General features: G+C 48.1%; 1 protein-coding gene across 1 annotated transcript in view; it reads left to right on the top strand.

Annotated features, from left to right (window-relative positions):
- The window catches only part of ANO2 (anoctamin 2), a 331,163-nt gene that overhangs the window by 116,934 nt on the left and 188,590 nt on the right, over positions 1 to 25,639 (top strand). Inside the window, exons 8-10 of the mRNA XM_036252877.1 lie at positions 1,188 to 1,243; positions 2,383 to 2,424; positions 8,682 to 8,746. Of these exons, the coding sequence (XP_036108770.1) occupies positions 1,188 to 1,243; positions 2,383 to 2,424; positions 8,682 to 8,746 (163 nt within the window). The remainder of the gene's footprint in view (positions 1 to 1,187; positions 1,244 to 2,382; positions 2,425 to 8,681; positions 8,747 to 25,639) is intronic.

Here is a 25,639-nt window from a genome sequence, read left to right as displayed (position 1 = left end):
TTTATTCATTGAACATACATTTAATAGGGTTGCTCTCTGCCAGTGGTATGAAATACTGTTAAGATTTTAAAATGAATTCCTTGTTGTGTGTTTTTTCAGACTTTGTGGTTTCAGGGTCCCTTTGCACTTTTAAATTATTGAGAGTACCCAAAGGGCTTTTATTTAAATGGGTTATATTGATTAATATTTATTGTATTAAAAGTTACAACGAAAACTTTTAAAGCACTAGGACATGCAAACATGCATCCCATCAGCTGTTGGGGTGATGACATCGGATACCATAAAACTGAGCTGTGTAATTGAGAGAGTAGGAGTGAAAAAGCAAATACTATCTCAGGACCATTATAAAAAATAGTTTTGAGCTTAGGAACCCTCTGAAAATGTCATGGGGACTCCGAGGGTTTCCCAGACCACACTTTGGGAACTCCTCCTGTACGTGCTCCTAACCTACTCACGGGCAATAACAGGCTCTGCTCTGTGAAAGAACAGGAAGGTGCCAGACATGAGTTCAGATGAAGTGCTGTGGGATGCTCTGAAATATAAGTTATTGATTGTACTTACAGTAATTCATATAGTCATCCCACACGATCATTGAACATAGACGTTGGTGGGCACGGAGGGGGGTGGAGGAGGAGAGTTATTGGATTGGAGAGATCTGAGGGTGTGAGGACAGGAGCAATGTGAGGTTTGAGAGAGCATCTCTGATATCAAAACATAACTTTGTGTTTGGGAAATGAAAAAATTGTTGCTCTTGCCCTGGCTGGTTGGGCTTAGTGGTTGGAGCGGCGGCCCATGGACCAAAGAGTGTTGGGTTCAATTCCTGGTCAAGGGCATGTACCTGGGTTGTGGGTTTGATCCCCGGCCCTGGTTGTGGTTGTGTGGGAGGCAACCAATGAATGTATCTCTCTCACATTGATATTTTTCACTCTCTTCCTCCCCATCCCTTCCTCCCTTCCACTCTATGTAAAAATAAATGGAAAAATATCCTTGGGTGAGGATTAACAAATATATATATATCTTACACTAAGAACTAAATCTCGACAAAAATACACTTGGAGGCCGTAGAGGAGGGTGCAGTGAATGTCAGCTGAGAGGTGCGTGAGGGTTTAATATGTGTCAAAAGACAAAGGTTAAGTCCAGAACCCCGTGCCCTAGAGTTATTATTTCCCTCTTCCTTTCTTCCGTAGGTATTAACTCTCTGATAGCAAGCAATATCTATGAGGCTGCCTACCCTCTTCATGACGTGAGTACCGTTTCTGTGGGCACGCTCCCCGTAGTCTTAAAGCACTTGAAAACCGCAGGCGACACAGTGGGTGGATGTACATGAGGCGAGGCAGGAATGAATCATGACATTAAAATACCTTGGCTGATTCTGGGCTGCTCATGACTGACCGTAAGCCCCAGTATGATTTTTGCCAGTTTCTGTCCAGTTATTTCCCCAATGGTGAAATGAACTGGTTTTGTTAGAACTTTCCCAACACTTCCTGCCTTTGTTTTGGGGGAAAGTGTGAGAAGACAGAAATGGCCTGCAAGTGGTTCAAGGGAGGAGATGTTGGTGAGTGGAGGGAAAGTCTAAGGCCTGGATAATACACAACCTGGACAGTCAGACCTTAAGTCATTGAAATTTGATGTTTGTATATGATAGGTTTGTGTGGATGTGAAGTTCCTCATCCTTAATGTGCAAATATATGCTGTCAGGTTTTTTTTTTTTTTTAAATATTTTTTAAGGAAATCTCTCAAAATTCTTTTTACTATTTAAGTGAAGAAAACAGATTGTAATTAAACCTTTCTTTGTCTGGAAATAATGTTCCAAACACCCCATGATACAATGTAGTGACATTCTTCAAGATGACATATAAAGAACTGGCCCATGAACAAAATGCCCTTCGGCTGTAGTGTTCATTTGATTGGTGACTTCTTTAGCACCTGTCACAAGGTCTTGTCGAATGAAGTGACCAAGGTGGGGATCCCTAATCCTGAAGGAATTTTCCAAATGTCAGTCTTCTTACTGGCTTCTGTACTGTGGGTGTGTATGAGGTTAGGTTCTGCTAGTTATGGATGGGGGAGTAGCACACGGTGCAGGGTGATTTCTTGGGCTATGGCCATTGGCAGACGCAGGCTGTACCGTTGCAGCTGCTATGAGGAGGCGCAGGCTGATCTCGGGGCGCCTGAGGGGACTGTCATCTGAGAAGCTGTCCACGGGAAGCAGTGCAAGCTCGATGACAAGCAAGCGGAGCGTTGGCTCCCGACCATGCCATGTGTTTGACCCTCCTCAAATGAGCGTGAAAAGAAAGGGATGATGTCAGAAAAGAGGAAGGAAAATCTTTTCTCTGCTTTGCATAATGCCATTGGCTTTATCTAGCACCTCTTTGCCTCCTACAGGGAGAATATGATGGCCCCGGGGATGCTGTGAATGACAGAAAGGTAAGCTGGCTTCATGCCACACTGCGTGCTTTGAGCACAGAAGACCATGCATGGATGGGTGAGGGACTAGACAGCAGTGTCCTCAATGTTCGACTTATCTGCTTATATATTTCTCAGCGGTTCTTCCACAACTTCCTGCCCCCTAGGCACTTGGAAATGTTTTCTGGTCATTGACACAACTGTGTGCATGGAGTGCTGCTGGTATTTAGAACCTGGTGGACCAACTGTGTACCATCTCACACCAAAGCATCATCCCATTCTCTGGTGACATGAGGGCCTTAACTGAGAAACACTGAAAGCACAAATTCCTTAATATATAGATGAGGAAACTGATGCATGAAAGGCCTGAGCACCTTGCCCATGATAACGCTGACATAATAAACAGAAGTAGGGCGTGGGACACCTCTAAGTCTTAAATCCTGCTAAAAATGTATTCTTATGCAAGCCGTTACCTTCTTTGAGGGTCATCTTTAAGTTCTTCTTATCCTTAGACAAGTAGGGTATAGCCATTCTCAGATTTCAGATGAGACATCTGAGGGAGAGGAAGGCTCATTCATGCTGGTATTTGGGCAGTTAGGATTTAGAGGTTATATATAGTTAGGGGACGGATAGGGTGCCCGTGGAAGGATGTCCCCTATGCTAGTCACAGCTCCTGACTGGACAGCTCTCCCCTCACCCTCCACTTAGATCCCTGCTTCTGCTCACTGATACTCTGGGAACGTGGGTGTGCCCCTTCCCTGCCATGGCATGGTGCCCGAAGGATCACCCAGCCTCCTTAGAGGTGACTGCCCCTCTGGCTGGCAACCCCACATGCCATCCTCCCACACAGCTTCCCCCAGCCTTCAGCAACTCTGCTGAGCAGAGGGTGGGCAAGGGCAGGAGGGGTGAGGAACTGCAGCCCAAGAGGGTTCCCTCCCCCCAGCTCTGTTGTCTGGAAAATCATTCATCCCCCAAGTTGCCTTTAGAGCAGCCTTCTTTTTATCCTGCCTATTAGTCCCTGTTATGAAGTGTTAAGTATTAAAAACATAAAAGGTCTTTTCCAGAAATACTGCTGTGATTGCTTACACATGTCCCTTCTCTGCCTGCCCAGGGAATCTGCTCTAGTATTTCGATGTCTTAACCTCATCTGTTTTCTATCTGATGCTAATAGTCTCGGTGTTTAATTTCCTGAAAAGTCCCGGATCAGATTTAAAGGAAAAGGAGGAAGTGTTTCTCCCCGCATCTCACCTCACTCACCCCAACCATTTTCTGTCCTCCCACTCTCTAATTTCACATTCCTCCCCTTTAAAGAGTGATCACCACCACTGCCCACCTAAGAAACCTCCTGCTGGGTGGGTGGTGACCCGGCCTGTCAAGGTAGAGCACTTCACAGGAACATTCCAGAGACCAGGAACACACAGCAACTCACGGGAGAAATCAGCCAGCCCTCTCCTCTTCACAGAGGCACAGAGAAGCAGCTTGTAGACTATCCAAAATATATGTGTATTTGTCCTTGCAACGATGTTCTATTCTGAACAACAAAACCTTTGAACAAAGCATTTTCCTCCCAGGAAATGTTTTCCTTAGGCCAATAGAGTTCTTCCCAGTGCACGACCCAATTGGTCGAACGGGTAGAACCTGGGAGGCAGGGAGAGACCAGCCAGGACGGAGATGCATCCTGGTGTGTAATTCCCAAAGTTTACATCAACAGGGTGCTCAGTAAAGGTGAGCTCAGTGTTGTTGAAGGACAACAGGCTCTTCTCTTGTGGCTTTCCTTTGGGTTCACTGGAAGTCCTGGTGTCCTTGTTTTCCTCTGCCAGGGTCACAGGTAGGGAAACACACGTTACTGTGACGGGGGATAAGAGAAACCATGAGCGAGAGGGACAGCTTTTTTCTGTTTATTTGGGCTGGGAAACATACCTAGCAAGGTGAGGAAACTGGTTCCAGTGTCCATATACACTCGTCAAGTCAGGATTAAAACCTCGGTGTCAAAATCCCAGCCAGAGCTCTGCAGCCAGGCCCACACAGCTGCTTGTATTTGGTGAGGGATTCTCTCCATGGTGCTGGGCTCCTTCCTGCAGTTTCAGTGGTATATGGGAGGGGCCTGGAGGCATCCCGAAGAGGGAAGAGCCAACACCCCTGAATAAGTGCAGTGTATTTCCTTGTTTTTATTACATTGCAGTAGTTTACTATTCATCGAGAGGGCTGGAGGAGGGATTCTGGCTGAGGGCGAGGGAGAACCCTTGAATTTGGTGCTGGATGACACGTGGAAGGGTTAGAAGCTGCAGCCTGAGATGGCCTCTCTGGGAATAATAATCTGCAAGGGCATCTCAAACGGCCCATCCTGCCAGTACCTGGACATTCTCCTTCACTCTGCCCTGCAATTTATGGCTGTTCCCATGATCTCCCTGAGGCCTGGACTCCTTGTAGGCAGATTCCAGGCAGCCCAGAGGCCCCCTGAGAATACAAGCTTCTTCCCTTCCAGCTGGCCTCAAGCAGTTATGTGGTCTCAATGGACTCAGCCCCAGCTAGTGCCTGGAGGGCTCTCTCCCCAATTCTGGAGGTTAATTAAAAAGAGGCTCTCTCCCTCTGGAGAACAGGGGTTTCCCACCTTTCTAGAAGGCAGAGCAGCAGAAAGAGGGAGCAGCGTGGGTATGGGTGGGTCCCTCCTGGCTGCCAGCAGCCGCCTAATTCCACCTTAGCCAGACCTGTCTGGTTTTCTCAAACATCTCATCGAAGTGACAGTTAGCATCTCCTGCGGGCTGCCTGACCCTGCTGGCTCCCAGTGGCTCCCATCCACTTACAGGAGGAACCCAAGGTGCAGCATCGGAATGATGCTAAACCCTTTGTCCTGGGTCTTCCAGCTTTAGCCAATGATTGTCTTCTCTGGTGGACAGTTATAAAGTGACTCACTCAAAGGTGTGTGAGGAGAGTCTGTCTTTCTGATAAAAAAGGTACTTTTCTTGTTTTCTTGGTTTCACCTGAGGATGCATTTTCCTGTCCTGCACAACTCTCATTGTACTATGAAAGGAAAAAGACCTAGGTGATTGAAGTGACTTACCAAACATTCAAACAGGTCATTGCAGGACCGGGGTGGAGAATTCCGTTCTCCCCCATTTAGGTCCACCTTGTCCACCGGTGCCTCTGAGTTGGCCACAGCTGGCATCTTTCTGCCTGGTTCAGGTCCTGCTGCTCTCTGAGGAGCTGTGGCCTGAGAGACGGCCTCAAGTCTCAAACATCTTTGTAAATGATTTTAATAGTTAGGTTCCTTTATCATCCTAAGAAATACTTAAACCAACTGATCCACTGTCAAATGTGATCCCTAGGATTTGGACTGGCCAGTTGCATGCTGTGATCCATCAGATGGAGTGGTCCCTGGGGGGTTGTTGCTTCCTGCCATAAAGGTTTGGGGTCAGATGGACATGCCTGGAATTAAACCCAGGGCCCCTGAAACGAGATGCTGTCCATTGAGGAGGAGCTGCAGACCTTCCCTGACCTGCTTGCAGGCTTGGCCAGTCGGTGTAGGGATGTGCTATAACTCTAAGGGAGAAAGTGGATTTGTCAAGAGTTTTATTAGAAAATTGTAGACTGCAAGTTTAAAGGAATTATCACACATTACTGTGGTTGTGCTTCCGAACTTTCCTCACGCAACTCTAATCCCCGTGGGGCCGAGACTCCAGAGCATGTCTCCCTTCACCCTGACGGCTGGTCTGTTCTGGGACCCTGGAACTTGGGGTTTAGCATGGTTCATGTGGTCTCTAATTATGAGTGATTAAGTGTTTGTGAAGGTAGGGAAGTCTCCACCCCTCTCCCTGCCTCCTCTGCAAGGCTGTATGAGCCCAGCAGAGCCGCATGGGTGTCCAGGCCCCAGAGCTGATGCTCCGTAGCTCCAGCTCTCCTGCGGGGCCTGCCAGATGATGTCCTCCATGTCCATCTAGCCTGTTTGCATGGCGCTCAAACAGCTCTCTTGGCCCATCCTCATCTGAATCAACAAACTATGGATACAGCTCTGGGCTTAGTGCTACCATACTGATAAAGGGACTTTCGGGAGGTTTCTTATGGCAGATCTGATATCCAACCAGGGGTAAGGCCTGTGAACTTGGCTCTCAGTTTGGGCCCTAGTCAACTGGGCCATATTGGCTTCTTAGAGCATTTTTAGTTTTCCGCCCCAGGGTAGTGGTAGGTAGGTGTCCTCAGGCTCAGGTTTTGGCTGAACAAGTGACTTGGAGAGGAATTTTCTCTAGAGGGCAGAGCCTTTGAGGCTGGTAGTGACGTTCCTCAGCCCACAAGGGAAGACTTGCCTGTATTTCCTGACGCAAGCTGGCTCCCTTTGGGCCACAAATGATGTCACTGTGACAACCAGGTGCTGGTGAGTCTAGGGTTTGCACTGGGGAGAGAGAGAATAAAAACCTAGGGCAGTAGAAGTGCCTACGATGAGGGGGAGAAGGAGATATAATAATAACAGTAAGATCAGTAGGTGTCACTTGCCTGGAATGAGCATCATAAAAACTCACGAATTCAGATCTTCCTCTGCCCATTATGCACAGTGCAACCCCTGTTTGTGTCTGAGTTTCCTGCTTTGCACAAGATGGTAACTGTGGGTGCAGTTTGCTCTGTCAGGATCTGTGTAGTTTCTGGTTCTATTTTTTGGTTGTTGAGAGAGTATGAGAGAGTCCATAGCCATTAAGTGGGAATGCCAATTCTTATTTTAGTTCTTATATCATCCCTTTAAAGGTGCTTAGGTGAAAGGATGGCTTCCTGTGGGGTGATGTAGAAGTGGGTATACAAAATAGCTGAGGGGAGTAGTTTTCCTTGACAGAGTTCTAGGTGTATTCTTTGTGATGTGTAAGGAGATGTGATGTATAAGGAGAATAAGGACCACAACAAGGAGTAACTGTTGTGAGTCACTGAACCCAATGGTCGCTTCTCCATCTTCATCTGATCTGACCCATCACAGCATTTAGCATCGCTGATTGTTTTCTCCTCATCGAAACCCATCATCCCTTGGCGTCCTGGACACCACACACTTCTGGATCTTCTTCACATCACAGGCTGCTCCTCTGTGTCCTCTGTTCTCCATCGTCCCCTTGACCTCTAAGCATTGGAGCACCAGGCCCAGACGCCAGGCATCGTCTCTGTCTATTCTCCCTGCCTTGGCGATTGCATCCGTAGTTTAACGACTTCATAAATGATCTCTTCTCTGATAACTCCAAACTTGCCATTTGCATCTCCAGTCTGAAGTCTCCTTTAAACTCCAGACTTTTACAACCAGCTGCTCACTCGGTATCCCCACATGGATGCCTAAGGGGCATCTCAAATAGACACATCCCAACTGAACTTTTGGTTCCCCTGTTCTTGACCTGTTCCCACGGTCTGCTCCACTTCAGTAAATAGAATCACCTTGTACTTAGGTGCTCAAGTTCTCATTTTCTTTCGCTCTACATCCAATCCAATAGTAAATCTTATTGATTCTACCTTTAAAACATAAGCAGAATCAACTCTCTCTCACGGCTGCTCATACCCCTTTTAGGGTTCGTGCCACTGCCAGCTCTTTCATGGACCGCTGCAGGAGCCCCCACTCCTGTGCGAGCCCTATCTTCTCCTCCTGCAGTCAGAGTGAGCTACCACAGTCTAAATCAGATCTTTCCTTCCTCGCCGCTGCACATCTTCTAATGATTTCTTCCAAAACTCAAGGATTTGAGCATGGCCTACAAGTCTCTGAATGGTCAGCCCAGTACTTTCTGACATTATCTCCTATTATTCTCCCCATGCGCTACCTCAGCCATATGCTTCCCTGTTTCCCAGGACATACCACATGCATTATTTTTCAAGGCCTTTGCACAGGAAGAGTGTTCTCCTGCCTGGAACACTCCCCCACTTTCTTTAGGTCTCAACTCAAATGTCACCTTTTTAGAGAGGCCTTCCCTTGTCATTCTACCTAAAATAGCACCAACCACATGCCCCTCTTGCATATTCTACTCCCTCACTTCGATTTATTTTTGTGCATGGCAGATATACGTGTTCTATGTTTATTATATATTTGTCTCCACACACCAGGGTATAAACTCCATGATAGCAGAGACTTTGTTTGGTTTACTGCTGTATCCAGTGTCTGGCACATGGTAGATGTTCGATACGTGGAAATTTAATTTTGACTTGCTAGTCATCCAAATGAAGTTATTAGGATGTCTTTGGGGGGTAAAATATTGATGAGCTCGGATAGACAAAGGTGAATAGTTGCCTCTCTTCTAATCCCTTTTCCTGTTTTTCTTTTTTAGGTGCTGTATCAAGAATGGGCACGCTACGGAGTGTTTTATAAGTTTCAACCTATTGACCTCATCAGGTAAGATGTGGGAGGAGATTCTTGGGAAGACTCTAGAGATTCAAATCCTGAAAGATATCTGTCAACTCCCTTGGCCCCTGGCAGACTGCTGGTCAAGCAGAGAAATTTGCTTTGCTAGTTTGTATTATTTCCCTGCTGTGTCTTATGGATGAGAAGTAGCTCAGGGACAGGGAAGGGAATGGAGCCTGTGTGGGGCAGCAGGTAATGTCGATTGATACACCATAACTTCTATTTGAGGTCCTTCAGCACTATGGTCTTTCTTTCCCTGCCTGCTTTTTTTGGGGGGGAAGAGAGAATGGAATTATATCTCTTATTATTGCCCTTCAAATTTGTCCTAGAGAAGGATCTAGTTGAAGCAGATCTTTGGTTTTTGCCCCTGTGACCATGGTGTTGACCAAGAGAAAGGAAGACCTAGAAAATTACATGAGGAATGAGCTGGCGGGCCTGAGAGAGCTTTTTATGGCTTCTCTAAATTAGAAGGGGGGAGAGACTGGGTGCTGGCATCCCTTCCTTCAGTGCTGCCCCTGAACTTATGTCCTGTTACCTTGAGAATTTCCCCAGATCCTACAGAACACTGGTGAACCATTCTTTTAAAGAACTTACTAGAATGCAGTAAGTCTGACTGGCATAAAATGGGTTGAGGGCTCTAGAAACTCAAACACATTCTTAGAGTTCAGCCTGTTTCCTAACTGGAACATAGGGAGGCAACATGCCAAGTGGGGAAGTACTGGGCCGAGAGTCTGGAGACTGGGTTCTTGTCGAGGCCCGACCGCTAGGGACTCTCTCTTTCTTTGGGCAAGTCACGGTCCCTCCTTGGTCGTCAGGATCGAGATGGTCCTAAATTGATTGGAGGCTGAGCTGAAGTATCTGTGAGGGAATTTGAGGGAGCATGCTTGTTTGGAAAAGACGACTCTCGGCCAGTGCCTGACATAATGGACTTACTGCCACAGCGTCACTGTGGCTCTTCTAATGAACTAATTAATCAGCCTGCAAACACAGAGAGTGTTCCTGGCTGATTGCCCCGGGCTGGGACTCCGAGAAGGGCAGCAGCCAGAGGACTGAGTCCAGAGGGAGGAATTCCAGCTTCTTCTTAGAAGAGGAAAGCAGTCTAGGGCCACAGCTTGGACAGGTTCACCTCCCACAGAGATGTGAGGCTTCCCAGGGGACAGGGAGCTTGGTGGGACATCTCCTGACAACAGGTGTTTGTTCCAGCTGAAGACTGTTAACCAAAGGGCCTGGGTCGGGAAGCAGGACCACTGGTGCCTGTGGCCAAGGCTCCCTCACCCAGCACCTCCCAGACCCTGGCTGCCTTTTATGAGACAAGGGCCACCTAGACTGTTCTCTGGGCCACACCGAGGCTGCTTCCTCCATGCCTGGTGGGCTTTGATCTTCTTCTCTGAATCTCAAGTGGCCACCCACTCTGTCGCCTGTTTTCTCATTTGTTTTTGTTTTCAAAATATGATTTAAAAAATAAAAATTCTCCTTACCAGAGAGTCCTGTCTTTCCTCCAGAGACTTCAGGTGACTGGCTGCCAGCTAAGTGGGAAATGACTCCAATATGCACTCAGTTTTGGCCACCAAAGCGGCCTCACCTGCAGGGGAAGAATTGCCTTTGGAGCAGAGCCCTGCGCTGGGGCCTGGTGGTTCCTGAGCACAGAGAGCTCAAATGTGTCTAGACAGGGCATGGTGCACTGTGGGGCTGGAGGCCGGCCACTACTCCTCAAGGACACGAGGGCTAGGGAGCGCCCCCAGCCCTGGGCTGGGCCAGTGGCGTGGCCAGACAGGGGAAGGCTGCAGCTTCAGGCATCTCTCAGACACCGGCTGGAAGGAAGGAACACTGGCTAGTGTGTGGGGGGAGTTGTCTACCCAGTGGTATAGGGAACTCTGACCTCATGTGGCTGCTGGAAAGAGAGAGAAGGACAGTAGTGGGGAGAGAAGGAAGGGGCGGGGCATTAGAGGCAGAGGTGGGTAAGCAGAGACAGGGAAGCAAAGTAAAGGCAGCTGGAGGGCTCGCAAAGAGAAAACTGGGGTGGAGGGCTGGGGAACAGCTACCCACACTCAGCAGCTGCCACCCTAAACTCATTTCACGCTCTCTTCTGATTGGCCCATCTCTGGCCACGTTCTCTGATGATGTCAAAGTCACCTCTTTCCTCCTCTTCTCTGCCCTCTCTCTCACTTCCCACCTCCCGGTCTGATTCCGCGCCCCGGGCTCCCTCAGCGCCATTTCTCTCTCCCACCCAGTCTCCATCTTTCCGGCCGCCACCTGTCAGGACTGCTCATGGCTGGCTCCCCGGAGCCGCTGCTGGCCCCACCTGGTGACGGGGCTTGTTCCCTGACTACTTCCTAATGTCAATTGGACCCTCTTTGTGCCTCACGTGGAAATTGTACCCATATGGTCTGTGTTGAAAGCTGGACAGAAGCAGCGAGTCTGATATAAGCTGAGTATAATTCATACGAAGTCCTGGCGGAACTATTCCCCGCCTATTTCCTTGAGCACCCGGCCCCTATGTTTGTTACTGAGCTTCTGTTCCTCCTGGGGAACCCAGAACCCCGACACCAGCCTTTGGAACTGAGAGCTCAGCAGAAGTGGGAGATCTGTCTGCATTTTGAAAGTCCCAGGACCCAATGTCCCTCTTCCACAGGCCTTCAAGCCTGAACTTGAGATTTTGGTAGTGAAAGTGGGTGGAGGGGAGGCAAGACACCCTTCCCTGCGCCCCTTGCCCCTGCCTCTTTCTGCTGCATCTTCAGTCATGCCCAGCAGGTTGCACTGTGAGACTGTTGATGTGTCTCTCTGGCCCAGCAGGGCTCTCCACCTTAGCTGTAGAAGCCTCTGGGCCTGCAGACCTGAGCTGAGTGTGTGCGTGCGTGTGTGTGTGCGTGTGTGTGTGTGTGTGTGTGTGTGTGTAAGAGTTGCCTGGAAAGTTCCCCAGGAGGGTATCCAGCAGGGACCCACTCCCAGTACATTCTTCTGGGAACATCCCCCCAGAGCACTTCTGCCCTGGCAAAAACATGGTTTGTGATTAAGACAATGAGGGACAGGATGTCTTAGCTGGAGGGAAGTGACTCTTCTAGTCCTTTAGGAGCTGTGTGAGGGTCCTTCCGCCTGGGGAGTAGATTTCTGCCTGCACTGCTCTGGGTCAACTTCCCAACACCCCGGGGGAAAGAGCTTTTATTTTCTGGGGAACCTGGGGGTTGGGGGCCTTTGGGGTTTGTATAGGTGTGATCCAGTATTTGTCAGGAACATGACTTGTCTTTTCACTAACATTGATGTCTGCTCACAGGCTGGTTTTCTTAGCTTGGAGGTTTTAATTTGGATGAGACAAAACAGACTTTAAACATCTGAGTTTGATTTTGCTTCTAACTATACTTTGCTGAAGTTAATATACAAAAAGTGTATTTTTAAGTATCTGCCACCGCTTGCCTATAACAGCATGAGGAGGAGAGGGTCCTGAAGTCTACCAGGCTCAGGGGCATTGCAGCCCGTTGACTTGAGACATTCACCAAGGGGATCACTCACGGGCAGCGTGCACTACACCCAATCAGGGTTACAGTCTGGAGAGCAGTAAACAGCCGTCACTCATTCCCACCTCTCTCAGGGATGCCCACTTCATGAGTGAGCCTTCCTGAAAATCAGGCCCTGGGCCTGAAACCTGTCCATGTGGCATCTCTGCATGAATGTTCTAGCTGGAAGCTTTGAGACATGAACACTTCCACAACAGCCTGAGGAGTCATGCCATCCGCAGAGCCTTCGGGCATCACTTGTATACAGCAAGAGTGGCATGTGCCACCCTCCTTGGCGCACATCTCTGCCATGTTAGACTCCCAGCCCCTCCAGTCCCTCCCATAGGGAGCCCATCCAGGACCCTGGCATCATAGGAATGGGCTTTCCTTCCTCCTACTGCAGGCAGATGTCCTCGTTCTTGCCAGAGTTCTCTAAGCATCCACAAGGAGGCTGTGTGATTAGATCCACCCCTCTTGGTCGGTCTCTGGGCCCCACTTGTACCCTCCTGAAATGTGACCCATCCAATCTCTCTAGGAGGGAGGCAGAGGGAGCCACATTCTTTCTTAGGAGGCCTGGCTGGTTGAGGGGAGGGAATGGAGAGGAAACAATGTTAATCAACCTGTGATTAATTATTTCCTGAGCCTTGCTACCTCCTCCTTGATCCTTCCCTGGGATTTATAAAGGCCATTCAGCTCAATGCAATAAATATTTACTGACACTTACAGTGAGTAAGTCTCTGTGCTCAGAAACATGGGTGGCATAGCAATAAATAAGGTGAAGTTTGTGCCCTAAGGATCTAGCAGTTATGTGGAAAGACAGACATGTGCAAGAAAGGATGAAGTGAGGGCTTTTAAGGATATAAATATAAACAGGATAGTACAGGGCAGCAGATGAAGAATAATTGCTACTAGCAGAATAAGGGAAGACTTTCTAGAAGAGGTGGCATTTGAATTAGCAATGTTGCTCTCTGAAGGACTGAGGTTAAAAGTCCTGAACGTGTCTTCATCGCCAGCCTGGGTTGCCCTGTTTCTGGATTCTTGTTTAGCTTGATATTGATGGCCAGAAAGCACATCAACCCAAAGCCCAATCTCTACTGACAGTTGACTGGGAGTGATAAGATCAAAAGCTTGACTTGCAAACCTCACCTGTACGAACGCTGTGCCAGCCTGGCCCATGTACCTTGATCTGCCCTATACGTTAGAGAAACCAGGGTTGGAAGGAAATGAGGTTGGATCTGAGAGAGGGGCTAAGGAGATGTGAACCATGGTATGTACACAGGCATTAAGCATTTGAAGTGTAGGATTTAGCTGGGAAGTTTTTTGCAGGCTAGAAGGAAATCTCTTGTGGACTGAAGAACATTTTTCTTTGATCTTTGAGGGTGTGGGAGCAGAGCAGACAGAGAAAACCAGACAGTGCTGGTTCAAGCCAGGCGGAAGCAAGTGTAACGATGTTCTGTGCTGCTATATTCTGGCCCATTTTACAGATCAGACGTCAGGCTGTTGATTGAATCTAGCTGTGAAGAGGCTCTATCTTACTCTCCTTTCTCTCCTTTCTCTCTCTTCCCCCATTGAGTGTCACTTCCTTCTAGTTTGCAGCCTCCAAGAGGGAAGTCTGTTGGCCTGTGGCTGGTCAGTGGACATGGACTAGGATGCTCTAGTCTAAGGCTGCGCCCAAAGGCCATCTTGGTCTCCTGAGAATGGCCTCTCAAGCCTCAGAACAACTTTCCTTAGATGGTGACTCCTGATAGATCAAACATATTCTTCCCTCCTATAGTATCAGCCATCTGGTACAGGTAGTGGTTCCCAAGACCCCAGGAGACTGCACATGTTCCCCGTGGCTGCCAGAATTCTATGGGCAGAGGAGGGAAGGAGTTACCTGACTCTCCAGCTCATTGCTTCCTTGACTCCCTTATGCCATGTCCTACTTCCCAAGGAGGATCAGACGCTGATATTAGTCTGAAAATACATGACAAGTTTTATACTTCCTACTTCCTTGGCCCTGTGTGCAATGAATTTTCAGTCACCCAGACCCCTGGGACCAAACCATAGCATCAGAGAGGCGGGAGAGCTGAGAGGCCAGCCACCTCAGTGCCTGGCCTGGGATGAAGGCATGAAGAGTTCCTCTCACAGTATATTTATTTAGCCAATGCTCAGCCTCTGCTTGACTTTTCTTTTGGGGGTCGGGGGGACCCCTGGCCTTAGCAGTGGCTTGTTTGTCTGTTGGACATTTCTAGCCACTAGACATGGTTATGAAGCCAGAGCAAGAACACTGCTGACTGGCCTCCTTTTGTTCCAGTTTTGCTCCCTGGAGCTCCAGGGACGAGAGGACCTGTCATGTAGTCCTTTGTTGATTTGAAAATAACTATTGTGTCAGTAATAGTCCTTGTATACCTCCACCTTCTTCCCTCTGCACAAAACACTCCCGGGCCTGTCCTCCTGTGACATGAGCTCTTCACACAGCCTCGTCATCACGGTCGCCCTCCTCGGGTCTCGCTAGCCTGGGAAACTCAGAGCAGGGTCCTCCCGCACCTGGAGTAGTTAACACCAGGTGACCATATGTCAGACACTGGTGCTGGGGGTATGGAGATTAATTAAGCGTGGCCCCATTCTCAAGGAGCTGAAGTTCAAAGCCAAGTCTCCCGCTTGTGGATGCCCACTGGGATTTTCTGGGAAAGGGGACAAACTGATGGAGAAACTTTTCAGAAAAGTAACCGTGAGGCTGTGGAAAAACAGCAAATGAAAAAAATCATGGTGGGGGGTGGGGTTGACCCTCAAACTGGTTATCTGTGATGATGGACTCAGGGGTATCAGCTCTGCCTTAGACCGAGGGGCCACTGTGACTCTTTCTGGAAACAGCCATGCGATGTGTTGCAGTACCCACAGGTCCTGGGAATTCTCAGAAAACAGTTTAGGATCACATCACTTAGGGATGTAACAAAACATGGCCAACTCAGGTCATCCTGCTCAAAGAAAAACTCAGCTCGGCTGGAAATATTTCAGGGAAGGAGACGTGTTGTGAACAAAGATTTGGAGAGACATCTGTATGAAGACAGGCTTAAACAAACGAGCTCCCTACTCCAGGAAGAAACGGAGGAGGCTTGGGGCCAGCCCGCGTTACATTCAAGGATGGAGAGAGTGACTGCACATGGTTAGCAAATCCTGAGGTACTGGCCTGGGGATGTTCCTTTAGACGGGGAGCACTGGGTGGAGATGAGAACTTTCTTAGCTCCAGCTCTGTTTCTAGTTGCTCTAGTGTTTGGACAAACCATTCTCTCTTGAGCCTCAGTTTCCTTGGCCATGAAATAAGGATCATAACACCTGTCCTACCTGCCCCATGATATTAGTGCAAGGATTATGATAAAGTGTCGCACGAATACTGTGGTGATGGACATTGATTTGGTTACATAACTATTTATCTGCTCCCTGGGGGAAAATGTTCCCTAAACTAGCAGAATTTTATATAGTTCTTTTTATAAAAATTTATTTATTTTTGTTACAGATGTTTCTCCTTTTTCCCCCACTGATTCCCCCTCCCCCTCCCTCACTGCCCTCCCTTTCCCCAGTTTGTTGTCCATGTCCACTGTTCATGCATACATGCATATAAGTTCTGTGGTTTATCTCTCCCCCACCACCTGTCTCTTTAGGGGATTGTCAGTCTGTACCCCACTTCCGCGTCTCTGGGACTACCCCATTCCTCAGACTGTTATGTTCATTATATTCCAGAAATAAGTGAGATCATATGAAACTTGTCTTTCTCTGTTTGGCTTGTTTCACTTAGGATGATACTTTCAAGGTCCCTCCATGTAGTCTCAAAGGATAAGAGATCTTTCTTTCTTACAGCTGCGTAGTACTCCATTGTTATATAGTTCTTTAGTGCAAAGATTTTGACAAATATTGTATAATCACAAGACTTTTAAAAATATATATTATACAATAGAAACTCATGCACTGTAATTATGTACTTTGCAGGGATGAGTCCGTGCCTCCCAGAGACCCTGCAGAGGGAGTATTCTTACCTCCACTTATGGATGGGGAAACTGAACTCAGGGAGATAAGGTGCTTCCCAAGGCTATGGAGGAGCTCATCTGGGATTCAAACCCAGACCTGTCTGATTCCAGAAACTGATTTTTCTCTTGTGCCACATGGCTGAAGATGACACAGAACTCCGTCCACCTGGATGTCAGGGGAGCAGGGTTTCTAGTGTTAATCCCTTTAGTTAGCCTCCTCTGAGGAGAACTGGTGTGGTCTGCTGGTCAGAGGAACTGACTGACCATAGCCAACCCCTGCTTCGTGGTGGGGTCGTCATTGTGAACATTCCTCTGTGTTTAGCGGGAGAGATGCGTCACTCTCGGGGCAGTTGAACTGGATCAAATTGTTTGCGCCTCTGTTAAGTGACCCCAGAATGCCAGGTTTTTTAGTTCTCTTTTCCATTTTTCATATTCTTTTATTTTTCTAATATCTTCCATGTTGTCAGCTGTCACTTCTTGCTCTTGTCCACTGAGTAGCTTTCTTCCTGATCCCAGTTTGCTTCTTGGTCTCAGTTGCTGGTTTAACAAGCAAACACCCGAGCAGGTTAGCATTGTGAACCAGGTCAGACTCTTCCATAGCCTGTCCTGGAGTCTGGCTTCTGTTCAGTGTGTGGTTTTGTGGAAGGTTTGCCTTTGTCGTGGAAATGTCTTCCTTTTGTTTCCTGGCGAGGGCAAAGTGGTGTTTTTGCAGCTCGAGAGGCCTCAGAGAGGGGACCAGAGTGAGAAGATGCAGCAGGTGTGTCCGCTGTGAAGACCTGCGTCTTGTTCCCTTCCTTGATTTGGGAGGTCATGAGAAACCTAGACTTGCAAAGCTCTTCTTTTTTGTTTGTTTTGTTTTGCCTTTTATTTTGAGAAAATACAAAGCTACATAAAGTCCACAGACTAAAACAATGAAGTCTATATCCCATCACCAAGAACCATTCAGTTAGGGCCAGCCATACTCCCGCCACAACCCCATATTCTCTGTTCCCCGTAACTGGGACGTAAAGATTTTCTTCCAACAGAGCTCAGAGTCTCTTAGTAACACAGAGTGGGCCCCTAGATCAGGGGTCTCCTGGATGGAGACCTTGGTTCTGGCTACAGGGTCAGGGCTAAAAGGAGGAGGGAAACAGGTTGCTTGGTGCAATAATTGGGCCTAAGGAAGCTTCTGACGGAGGTCACAGAGCTGTGAGGAGCACCCAGCAGCTGTGTAGAAGGGCAAAGGTCACAGGGAAAGATTTCGAAAAGGTTAAGAGCTGTAGTTAGTGTGGTTGATGAGAGAAAAATGAGACTACAGGATGTGTGAGTTTTGAGCAGGAAGCAGAGATTTGAAGGAGAGGAGAAATGTGGTCAGGAGGTTTACAGGGTCGGGGTTGGGGCTGAGAAGAGAGCACCGTGGCTACGGGCGGTGGTGGAGGAGATACCTGAGCAGTGTGGGGTAACGGCCTAGGCCAGTGGTTCCCAGCCGTCCCAATGCCACGACCCTTCCATGCAGTTCCTCATGTTGTGGTGACCCCCACCCATAAAATTATTTTCTTTGCTACTTCATAACTGTAATTTTGCTACTGTTATGAATTGCCATCGGAAATATGTGTTTTCCGATGGTCTTAGGCGACCTGTGAAAGGGTCATTTCACCCCCCAAGGGGTCACGACCCCCAGGTTGAGAACCGCTGGCCCAGACAAAGGGAGCCCGGCAACGGAAGCAGAAGGAGACGCTCTCATGCGGTTCCTCTGGAATTTAGGCAGGTGGCACAATCAAGCTTGCAGGGTTCAAGGACGTATGCACTGCAGCTGTGAGGTGCGAGTGGCCATGCTGGGATCTGGTTTTTCACTCACCCTCTCTCTTGGGGAACTTTGGGCACGTCCTTCAGCCCCTGTGGACCTGGTGTAACTCCTCACCTGGGCAGAGTTGGAATCCTTGCGTCTCCACAAAACCTCTGAGCTGGCGATGGCAGGTGCAATCCTGCCCGTGGGCGTCAGGAGCCTGAGGTAGATCTGAGGGACTGATCTTGCCCTGGAGTAGGGAGGGGACCGGCATGTGTATGAGGAGTTACTATGGACACATCCCAACTGTTTGATCCCATGAGCCACGGTTTCACCACGTGTCTCTGGAACCCCTGAACTCCCCGTTTCTGCTAATGATATTACCTTGAGTGATGTTCTCCACCCACACCACATGGGTATGTAACCAACATAAACACAAAACGTCTTAACACATTGAATAACATCGGCGGAGCACACGTTACAACAACAACCGCAAGATAGCTAAACTTAATTAGCCTGACACGCCCAGGCTCTCTGCACAGGCACATGCCTGTTTTAGAAACGGGAAAACCACAGCATTTTGTGGAGCTTGAAGTCACAGACATAAGCAAGAAAAACAAAACACACACACACACACACAATCTTCAAGATCCCTCCCTGGGAGACTGATGTCCTCTTGTACTTTCTTGGGATTATCTCAAGGTATTCAAAGACATGGGTAGCCGGGTAACAGCCAAGGATTGCTGTTTGCCCTGGCAGAATGGTTGACTCAGTTGTGGAAGGGTTGTGGTGCTCAGCCTGAGCTACCCAGCCCATTGAAGGGACTCAGGAAACCCTCCTTGAGGGCCCAGGCCTCAGGGTTGTTGGCTCAGCCTCCTCACAGAATCTGTATTCAACTGAACACAGTCAGGAGAGACCGAGAGGGGACTGGAGGACTAGGGATTTGAAATTTTTATTTGGGCATTTTAGTCTGGAGGTGGGTAAGGGCAATGGCTTAGTTTCCAGATGTTATCGATTGTGACAAAATAACAGTAATTCTTCAGGCTGATATTCTATCCAATCCTCAGCCTTTGGGCAGGAAGGCAAGCGGCTCGGTGGAGAGAAGTAAGTTGGCCATGACTGAGGGTGTCTCTTTACCCCATCCAGGGGTATTCAGCCTCCTGGAAAGCCCACCTAATGCCTCATGTGGGTTCCTCTTGCTGTGGTTCATTTCCTTTCACTTTTACTCATTCTCCATGCTTACCCCATGGCCTCTTTCCCCTTTCTGTCACATTCTGTGAAGTCACGTCCCCCTTTGGATATACTAGCCCTTCTCTGAAGGTTTAACATCTGCACTTGGTGAGGTTAAGCCAGCAGCCAGACAGAAGCATCTTCATGGGGACAATGTAAAATAAATAGAAAGAAGAGCCCCTCAACTCAGACTTTTTACCATCTAATTGGGAAGAAGACTCAATGCTTTGGGAAAGAGATTTAAGAGAACATATAACTCAGTTCGCTGTAACCCAGCATACTTACTGAGTACCTTCTCTGTACCAGGCACTGTTTAGGCTTTGGTGTTAAAGTGATGAAAAAGATGGATGTGGACTGATCTTGGCTAATTATATAAATTATCATTTACCCGGGGATACTTTTGAGAGTGAAAGTGAGCACTATTAGTAATTATGCTAAGTGCACTGGTCAGCTGTTGTCACAATAATTCCACATAACAAGCCACCCCAAATTCAGAGGCTTATAACAACAGTCATTAAACTTTCTTGCTCTTGTGTCTGTAGGTTGAGTGGAAAAGCTCTGCTTCAGGCTGAGGGTTGGCTGGGCTGGGCTCCAGGCTTCAGACTGTGTTCAGGTCTCCATAGGTCTTCTCACTCCCCTGAGATCAGAAGCTACCTGGGCACGTTCCTCTCATGGTGAATCCCAAGAGCACGAGGAAAGGAATGGAAACACAGTTTCCATTTCCATTCTCTTCAGGCATCACTGACATCACATCTGCACGTGCTCCATTGTCCAAAGTTGTCACATGGCCAAGCACAAACACATGCTGCTGGGAAGTATACTCTTTCTTAAGGAGAGAGAAGTTAATGTTTGCTGAACACAAATCTAACAACAGGTATAAACCAGGACCATCCTAGGAATAGTTGAACCTGTGGCTCACCCTAGTCTGATCTCATGAAGCTTATGATCTCGCAGGGAAGACAGATAGCGTGTAGTCAGTTGTGTGACAAGGGTTACAATATGGGATGTGAGGTGTGATGAGAGTGCAGTTCTAGGGCCACCCAACCTAGTTGGAGAAAGCTTTTCTGAGGAAGTGACATTTGAATCAAGATTTGGTGCATGAGTGAAAGTCAAGATGAGCCAAGCAAAGATGAGAGAAACAGTGACAATAGCTGACATTACAGGGTATGTCCTGTCAGGCACCGTTAAAGCCCCTTGCATTTGTTAAGTCACAACAGTCCTTTGAGACAGATACCATTATCCTCATTTTAGAGAGGAGGAATTGAGACACAAAGAGGTTGGTAAGTCACTCAAGGTCACATGCTAGTTAACAGGTAAGGTTTGAGCTTTTTGGTCCAGCTGTGGCGTCGGTTCTTTTCACCACTGTGTGTATTGCTGCACTGCTGGAGGAGGGGGCCTGAGGGCTGGGGTACTCGGTCTGGGCATGTAATGGGGACCAGGCTGGGATGAAGCAGGGGCCAGGTCCTGGAGGACTTTGGACTTCATCCTAAGGAAAAGAGTACATCTGGAGGGTTTGGCTAATGTGGGTGCATGTTTGTGGGCAGCATTAACATGGTCTATTGGCTTTGACTTTTTAAGGACCTGAGGCTCTTCTGTGTGGGGCACTAGAAAGGACCTGAGACTGTACATTTTGTGCCAAACAGGATGGAGGGGAAAGGAGGGGAGTCTGGGGAGAAGAACTGCTTTTGCTGGATATCCTCTGTCCTTCTGAGACTTGTGGGCATTCTGGGTAGGATGTCTCAGAGCTCAGAGTCTCTTTTCTTATTTTCACCCCTCCACATCCTAACTAAGTCTCACTAGATTGTCATCAGTGGGTGGGAGCCATCCTTCCCTGCTCACCGGTGGCAGATGGCTTAGTGGGCATGACGGTGACCATCCCTAACATAGCGCTTTCTCCCCACACTCACTGTAAACCCTTGTCACCATGCCCTTGTGCACAATCTGGTTGAGTCTTCATGGTAACCCTGTGAAGGTGACACAATCATTGTCCCCATTTTCAAGATTAAGACACTGCAGCACAGAGTTGATGTCACTTGCTCAAAATCTCAGGCACGGTGTGACTCTAGGGTCCATAATCTTAACCACTTTGCAGTACTTTGAGGGAGGACACCTGTATTGGTGAGACACATGGGCTGCTTCCTATAAGGGGCCCAAGGTGGATGGTGGGGGTTAATGGACAGATGTGGTCAGATGTTCATGTGGGATGGTGAAGGTACTCTAGAATCTTTTAGAATAAAACAGATCTGATTCCTTAAGAGGGTGTTGCCATAGAACAGGACTTAAGGATTTTAGATCTGGGGGTTCTTGAACGCCTCATTTTATAAAAAAGAAACTAAAATCTTCTAACAGAACTACCGAGGCAGAGGGACAGAGGTATTATGTCTGAGATCGCTTCTAAGTAAGGAATCTTTAATCTATGCTGCTAAAACCTGCTGGCATTTTCCCCTTTTATTGATTTAATTTAATTTATTTTTTTTATTAATTTATTTCTGTTATTATGTTTCTCCTTTTTTCCCCATTAACACCCTCCTCCCCACCCCCCCACCTCGTCCCCAGCTTTGTTGTCCATGTCCATCAGTTATGCATACATGCATAAAGGTTCTGTGGTTTATCTCTTCCCTTCCCCCACCCCCTCTTTTGGGGATTGTTAGTCTGTACCCTACTTCCATGTCTCTGGGTCTACCCTGTTCCTCAGACTGTTATGTTCATTATATTCCACAAATAAGTGAGATCATATGATACTTGTCTTTTTCTGCTAGGCTTGTTTCACTTAGAATAATACTCTCCAGGTCCCTCCATGTTGTCTCAAAGGATAAGAGATCTTTCTTTCTTACAGCTGCATAGTATTCCATTGGGTGTATGTACCACAGCTTTTTTATCCATTTGTCTACTGATGGACATTTGGGCTGTTTCCAGATCTTAGCTATTGTAAATAGTGCTGCTATGAACATGGGGGTACATATATTCTTTCTGATTGGTGTTTCGGTCTTCTTAGGGTATAGTCCTAGAGGTGGGATCACTGGGTCAAATGGCAGTTCAATTTTTACTTTTTTGAGGTAATACCATATTGTTTTCCATAGTGGCTGCACCAATCTGCATTCCCACCAGCAGTGTAGTAGAGTCCCCTTTTCTCCACACCCTCGCCAATGCTTGTTGTTTGATGATTTGTTGATGGTGGCCATTATGACAGGTGTGAGGTGATACCTCATCTGACTTTTTTTTTTTAATCCTCACTCAAAGATATTTTTTCTATTTATCATCAGATAGAGTGGGAGGGAGGGAGAGAGAGAAACATCGATGTGAGAGAGGCACATTGACTAGTTGCCTCCTGCACGACCCGACCAGGGCCAGGGACGAACTGCAACTGAGGTATATGCTCTGGATCAGAATCAAACCCATGACTCATTGGTCTGAGGGCTGATGCTCTAACCACTGAGCAAAACTGGCCAGGGCTAACCTGCTGACATTTAATACAGAGCAGTGAGCTGGGAGGTAGAAGGATGTGTGGGATTAGATGGGGCGGATGATGCTCTGGGCAGGTTGACTTACCTGCTACCTTCCTCACCTAACAAGAAGAAGATTGGGCCAGGTGGTCTGTAATGTCCCATCTAAGGTCAACTTTCTGGGATCTATAGGATAGACTCTCAAGCCTGAAGCCTGTCATGTGACCCAAGGTCTCACAAGGAGGCAAGTTGAACTAGGGTTTGGGACCTAGGAGTCTGGACCCCAATTGTGTACTTTGACTATTGGACACACCATCACCCGGGACACCCCTACCCTACTCACCCTGCATACTGGATTTCTCTTTTCCTTTCCCTGAACAGTCTCATCTCTGTTTTCTTTTGCCTCCTGGCTTTGATCACATCTGGAGCATTTTGTAGAGTTGATGAGTGTGTGTTTTCCTGTTGGGACACATGGTGTATATCAGAGGCACTTAAGAAGGTCTGGATGAGTGGAAAAGTCTGCGTGGCATCTCAGGGGCCTCTGGCCTGGAGAGTGGATGGCAGCTGCATGGCAGGGGACCTGGCATGAGGGCCGCTGGCTCTCAGGGAAGTCCCAGAGGCTCAGCCTGAGGACGGGTGCTTCAAATGACTTGGAGTTGTCCCGGTGGGGTTAGGGCATGGGAATCATGTGCGTGTGTTTGTGTGCACATGTGTATGTGTGCAAATATGTGTAAGAGGACTGGAAGGGCCCCTCTGCCTTATTGCCATGGTATGCTGTCCTCAGGGCTTTGCTCTCTGTGGTAACTGGGGCTCTTATCTGCACAGTAATATAAAACAGTGGTGTGTCCCCTATAGGTAGACAGTGGGTGATGGATGGGACATGGGACAGAGAGGCAGAGCAGTGCTCTGTCTGTGAAAGGTGACAATAATTTCCAGGGAGCCAACTGGCAGGACTAGTGAGCAGTGAGGATGGATGAGATGCAAAGAGGGCTTCCTATAGTGATGAGCTGAGAACACGCCCAGCCCTGTGTCCCTTGATTGGAATTCTCTTTACTGTCCATCACCCCCAAACCCCAGGTGTTGGCCTTTAGTTCTCAGAGTCCTGGGCATCGACAGGATTCTGTGGGTGAAGATGCTTTCAGCAGGAAGATCAGTGGTGGTAGAAGCACACGGACTCTGTGAGAAGGATTCTGAAGGACTGAGGTCACACGTGACCTAGTTTTCTTTTCTTTCTCTTTTGTATGGGTGGAAGGGTGGGGGGGTATGTGCCCAACAACTCTGTTCACCATTCATTTGCAGCCTGACTCCTGACAAGGAGTTTTATTCCTCATCATGGCCCCCCTGAGGCTGCGTCCTCTGCCCTTCCTGCACCTCTCAAGGCCTGCGGTATTTATCTCGGGCTCTACAGCTGCACGCATCTTTTCCTAAACCTCTTTGGTCCCCTTGGACTTTCTCCTCCCCCCTCCTCCAGTAACCCTCAGGGTTTGCTCTTTTCCCTCCATTTCCTTTCCTTATCCACCCATCTCAGCTACTCTATATCTGTTCACAAGTTACCCATCTGGGCCTGCTGAAGGTGATCTTGGAAAGTGATAGAAGTATTTATAGGCCCAGGGTAGGAGTGGTGCTGGGGAATGCCACACAGAGTTCAGCCTGGAGGGTTGTTTATGCTCTTGGAACTCTAACAGAGAACAGCCCCATCTATCCCTGGTTCAAATTAAATTGCAGATGCCCTTGAACTCAGGGTTAGGAACGTAAACAACGAGTGGGTCATAGACTGCAAGCATCGAGCAAACTTGGCAGGTGACAGGCCTGGTGCGGGCTGGCAGGGGATGGATTTTCCAACTGCTGTTTTTTCCAGGAGGCTTCCCCTACTTCGTGGATTCTAGGCATCAGAGCACTTCTCTTGGCTTGCACATCTGGGAGTGTGGCTCCTCCTTGGTTGTGAGGCGGTTGTGAGAGGACAGAAGAGAAATTTTGTAGTCTTTCTTCCATTTAACTTGTCTCGCTCAAGGAGGGGATTTAGAAAGAGGGTGGAGAGCTGAGTGAATGGCCTGGGGAATCCCATAGGGATGTCTGGCATTTAGATTCCTGCTGGGACGCAGAATCCCAGGCGCCTGGACGTGAGCCTGAGCTCAGGATGCTGTGATGAGGACTCAGCTTGTAGCCTCCTACATGCTGTGACTTGATCTTTGATTCACTCCACATTCAGAATACTAGATGATTCAACAAACACCAACACTGTGGCAGGAACCATCCCAGGCAGTGGTGATGAAAAAATTCTGCCCCTCAAGGAGCTTGTAGTCAACTTGGAGAAAAGATAAATGATCAAATACCTATAGAGGGGTGATGAATGTGTGGAAAGAATATGTGCAGTGGGCTCTGGGAGGGACCAAAGAGGGGCTCCTGAGTCGGTCAGAGGAGACCTCCTGGAAGATGCAAAGACTTTGCTGAGTTTTTAAAGACGTGATGTCAGGTGGGTATAGGAGGGGGGAGTGTGCATTCCCAACACAGAGAACACCATGAATTGAGGCAAAGTGAGGAAAATAGCACAGTCATTTGGGTTTGCAAGGAGCTGAGTATGGCTGGAATGAAGACTGTATGTGAGGGTAAGGTGGGCGGAAGGCAGAAAGAGTAGGCAGGCATCAGACCTTGATGCCAGCCTTAAACACTTAGCTTGAGTGATGTGGGAGGATTTTAAGTAGGAAATTGGTAAGCTCAGACTTAAAGAATGTTATTGGAGGGATAGAGAAAGTTCCCTTAACTACTTTTCCTAGAAGTATGTGACAGCCAGGGTAAAGCAAGGCCTGTGGAAGTGGGGCATAGTCTGGGTCTCTCGTGGGAGAAGAAGCAGAGTTTCTTAGGCTACTGAGTTGTCTCCTCTCAGTAAAAGTTCTTCTGGGTCTTTGTAGAGGGAGACTTCAGATGAGGAAACCAAAGCTTAGGGAAGA

This window comes from Molossus molossus, unplaced genomic scaffold (assembly GCF_014108415.1).
Source record: "Molossus molossus isolate mMolMol1 unplaced genomic scaffold, mMolMol1.p scaffold_m16_p_10, whole genome shotgun sequence".
NCBI lineage: Eukaryota > Metazoa > Chordata > Mammalia > Chiroptera > Molossidae > Molossus > Molossus molossus.
The sequence above is the reverse complement of the archived record's forward strand: the minus strand, read 5'-3'. Positions and strand labels throughout refer to the sequence as shown.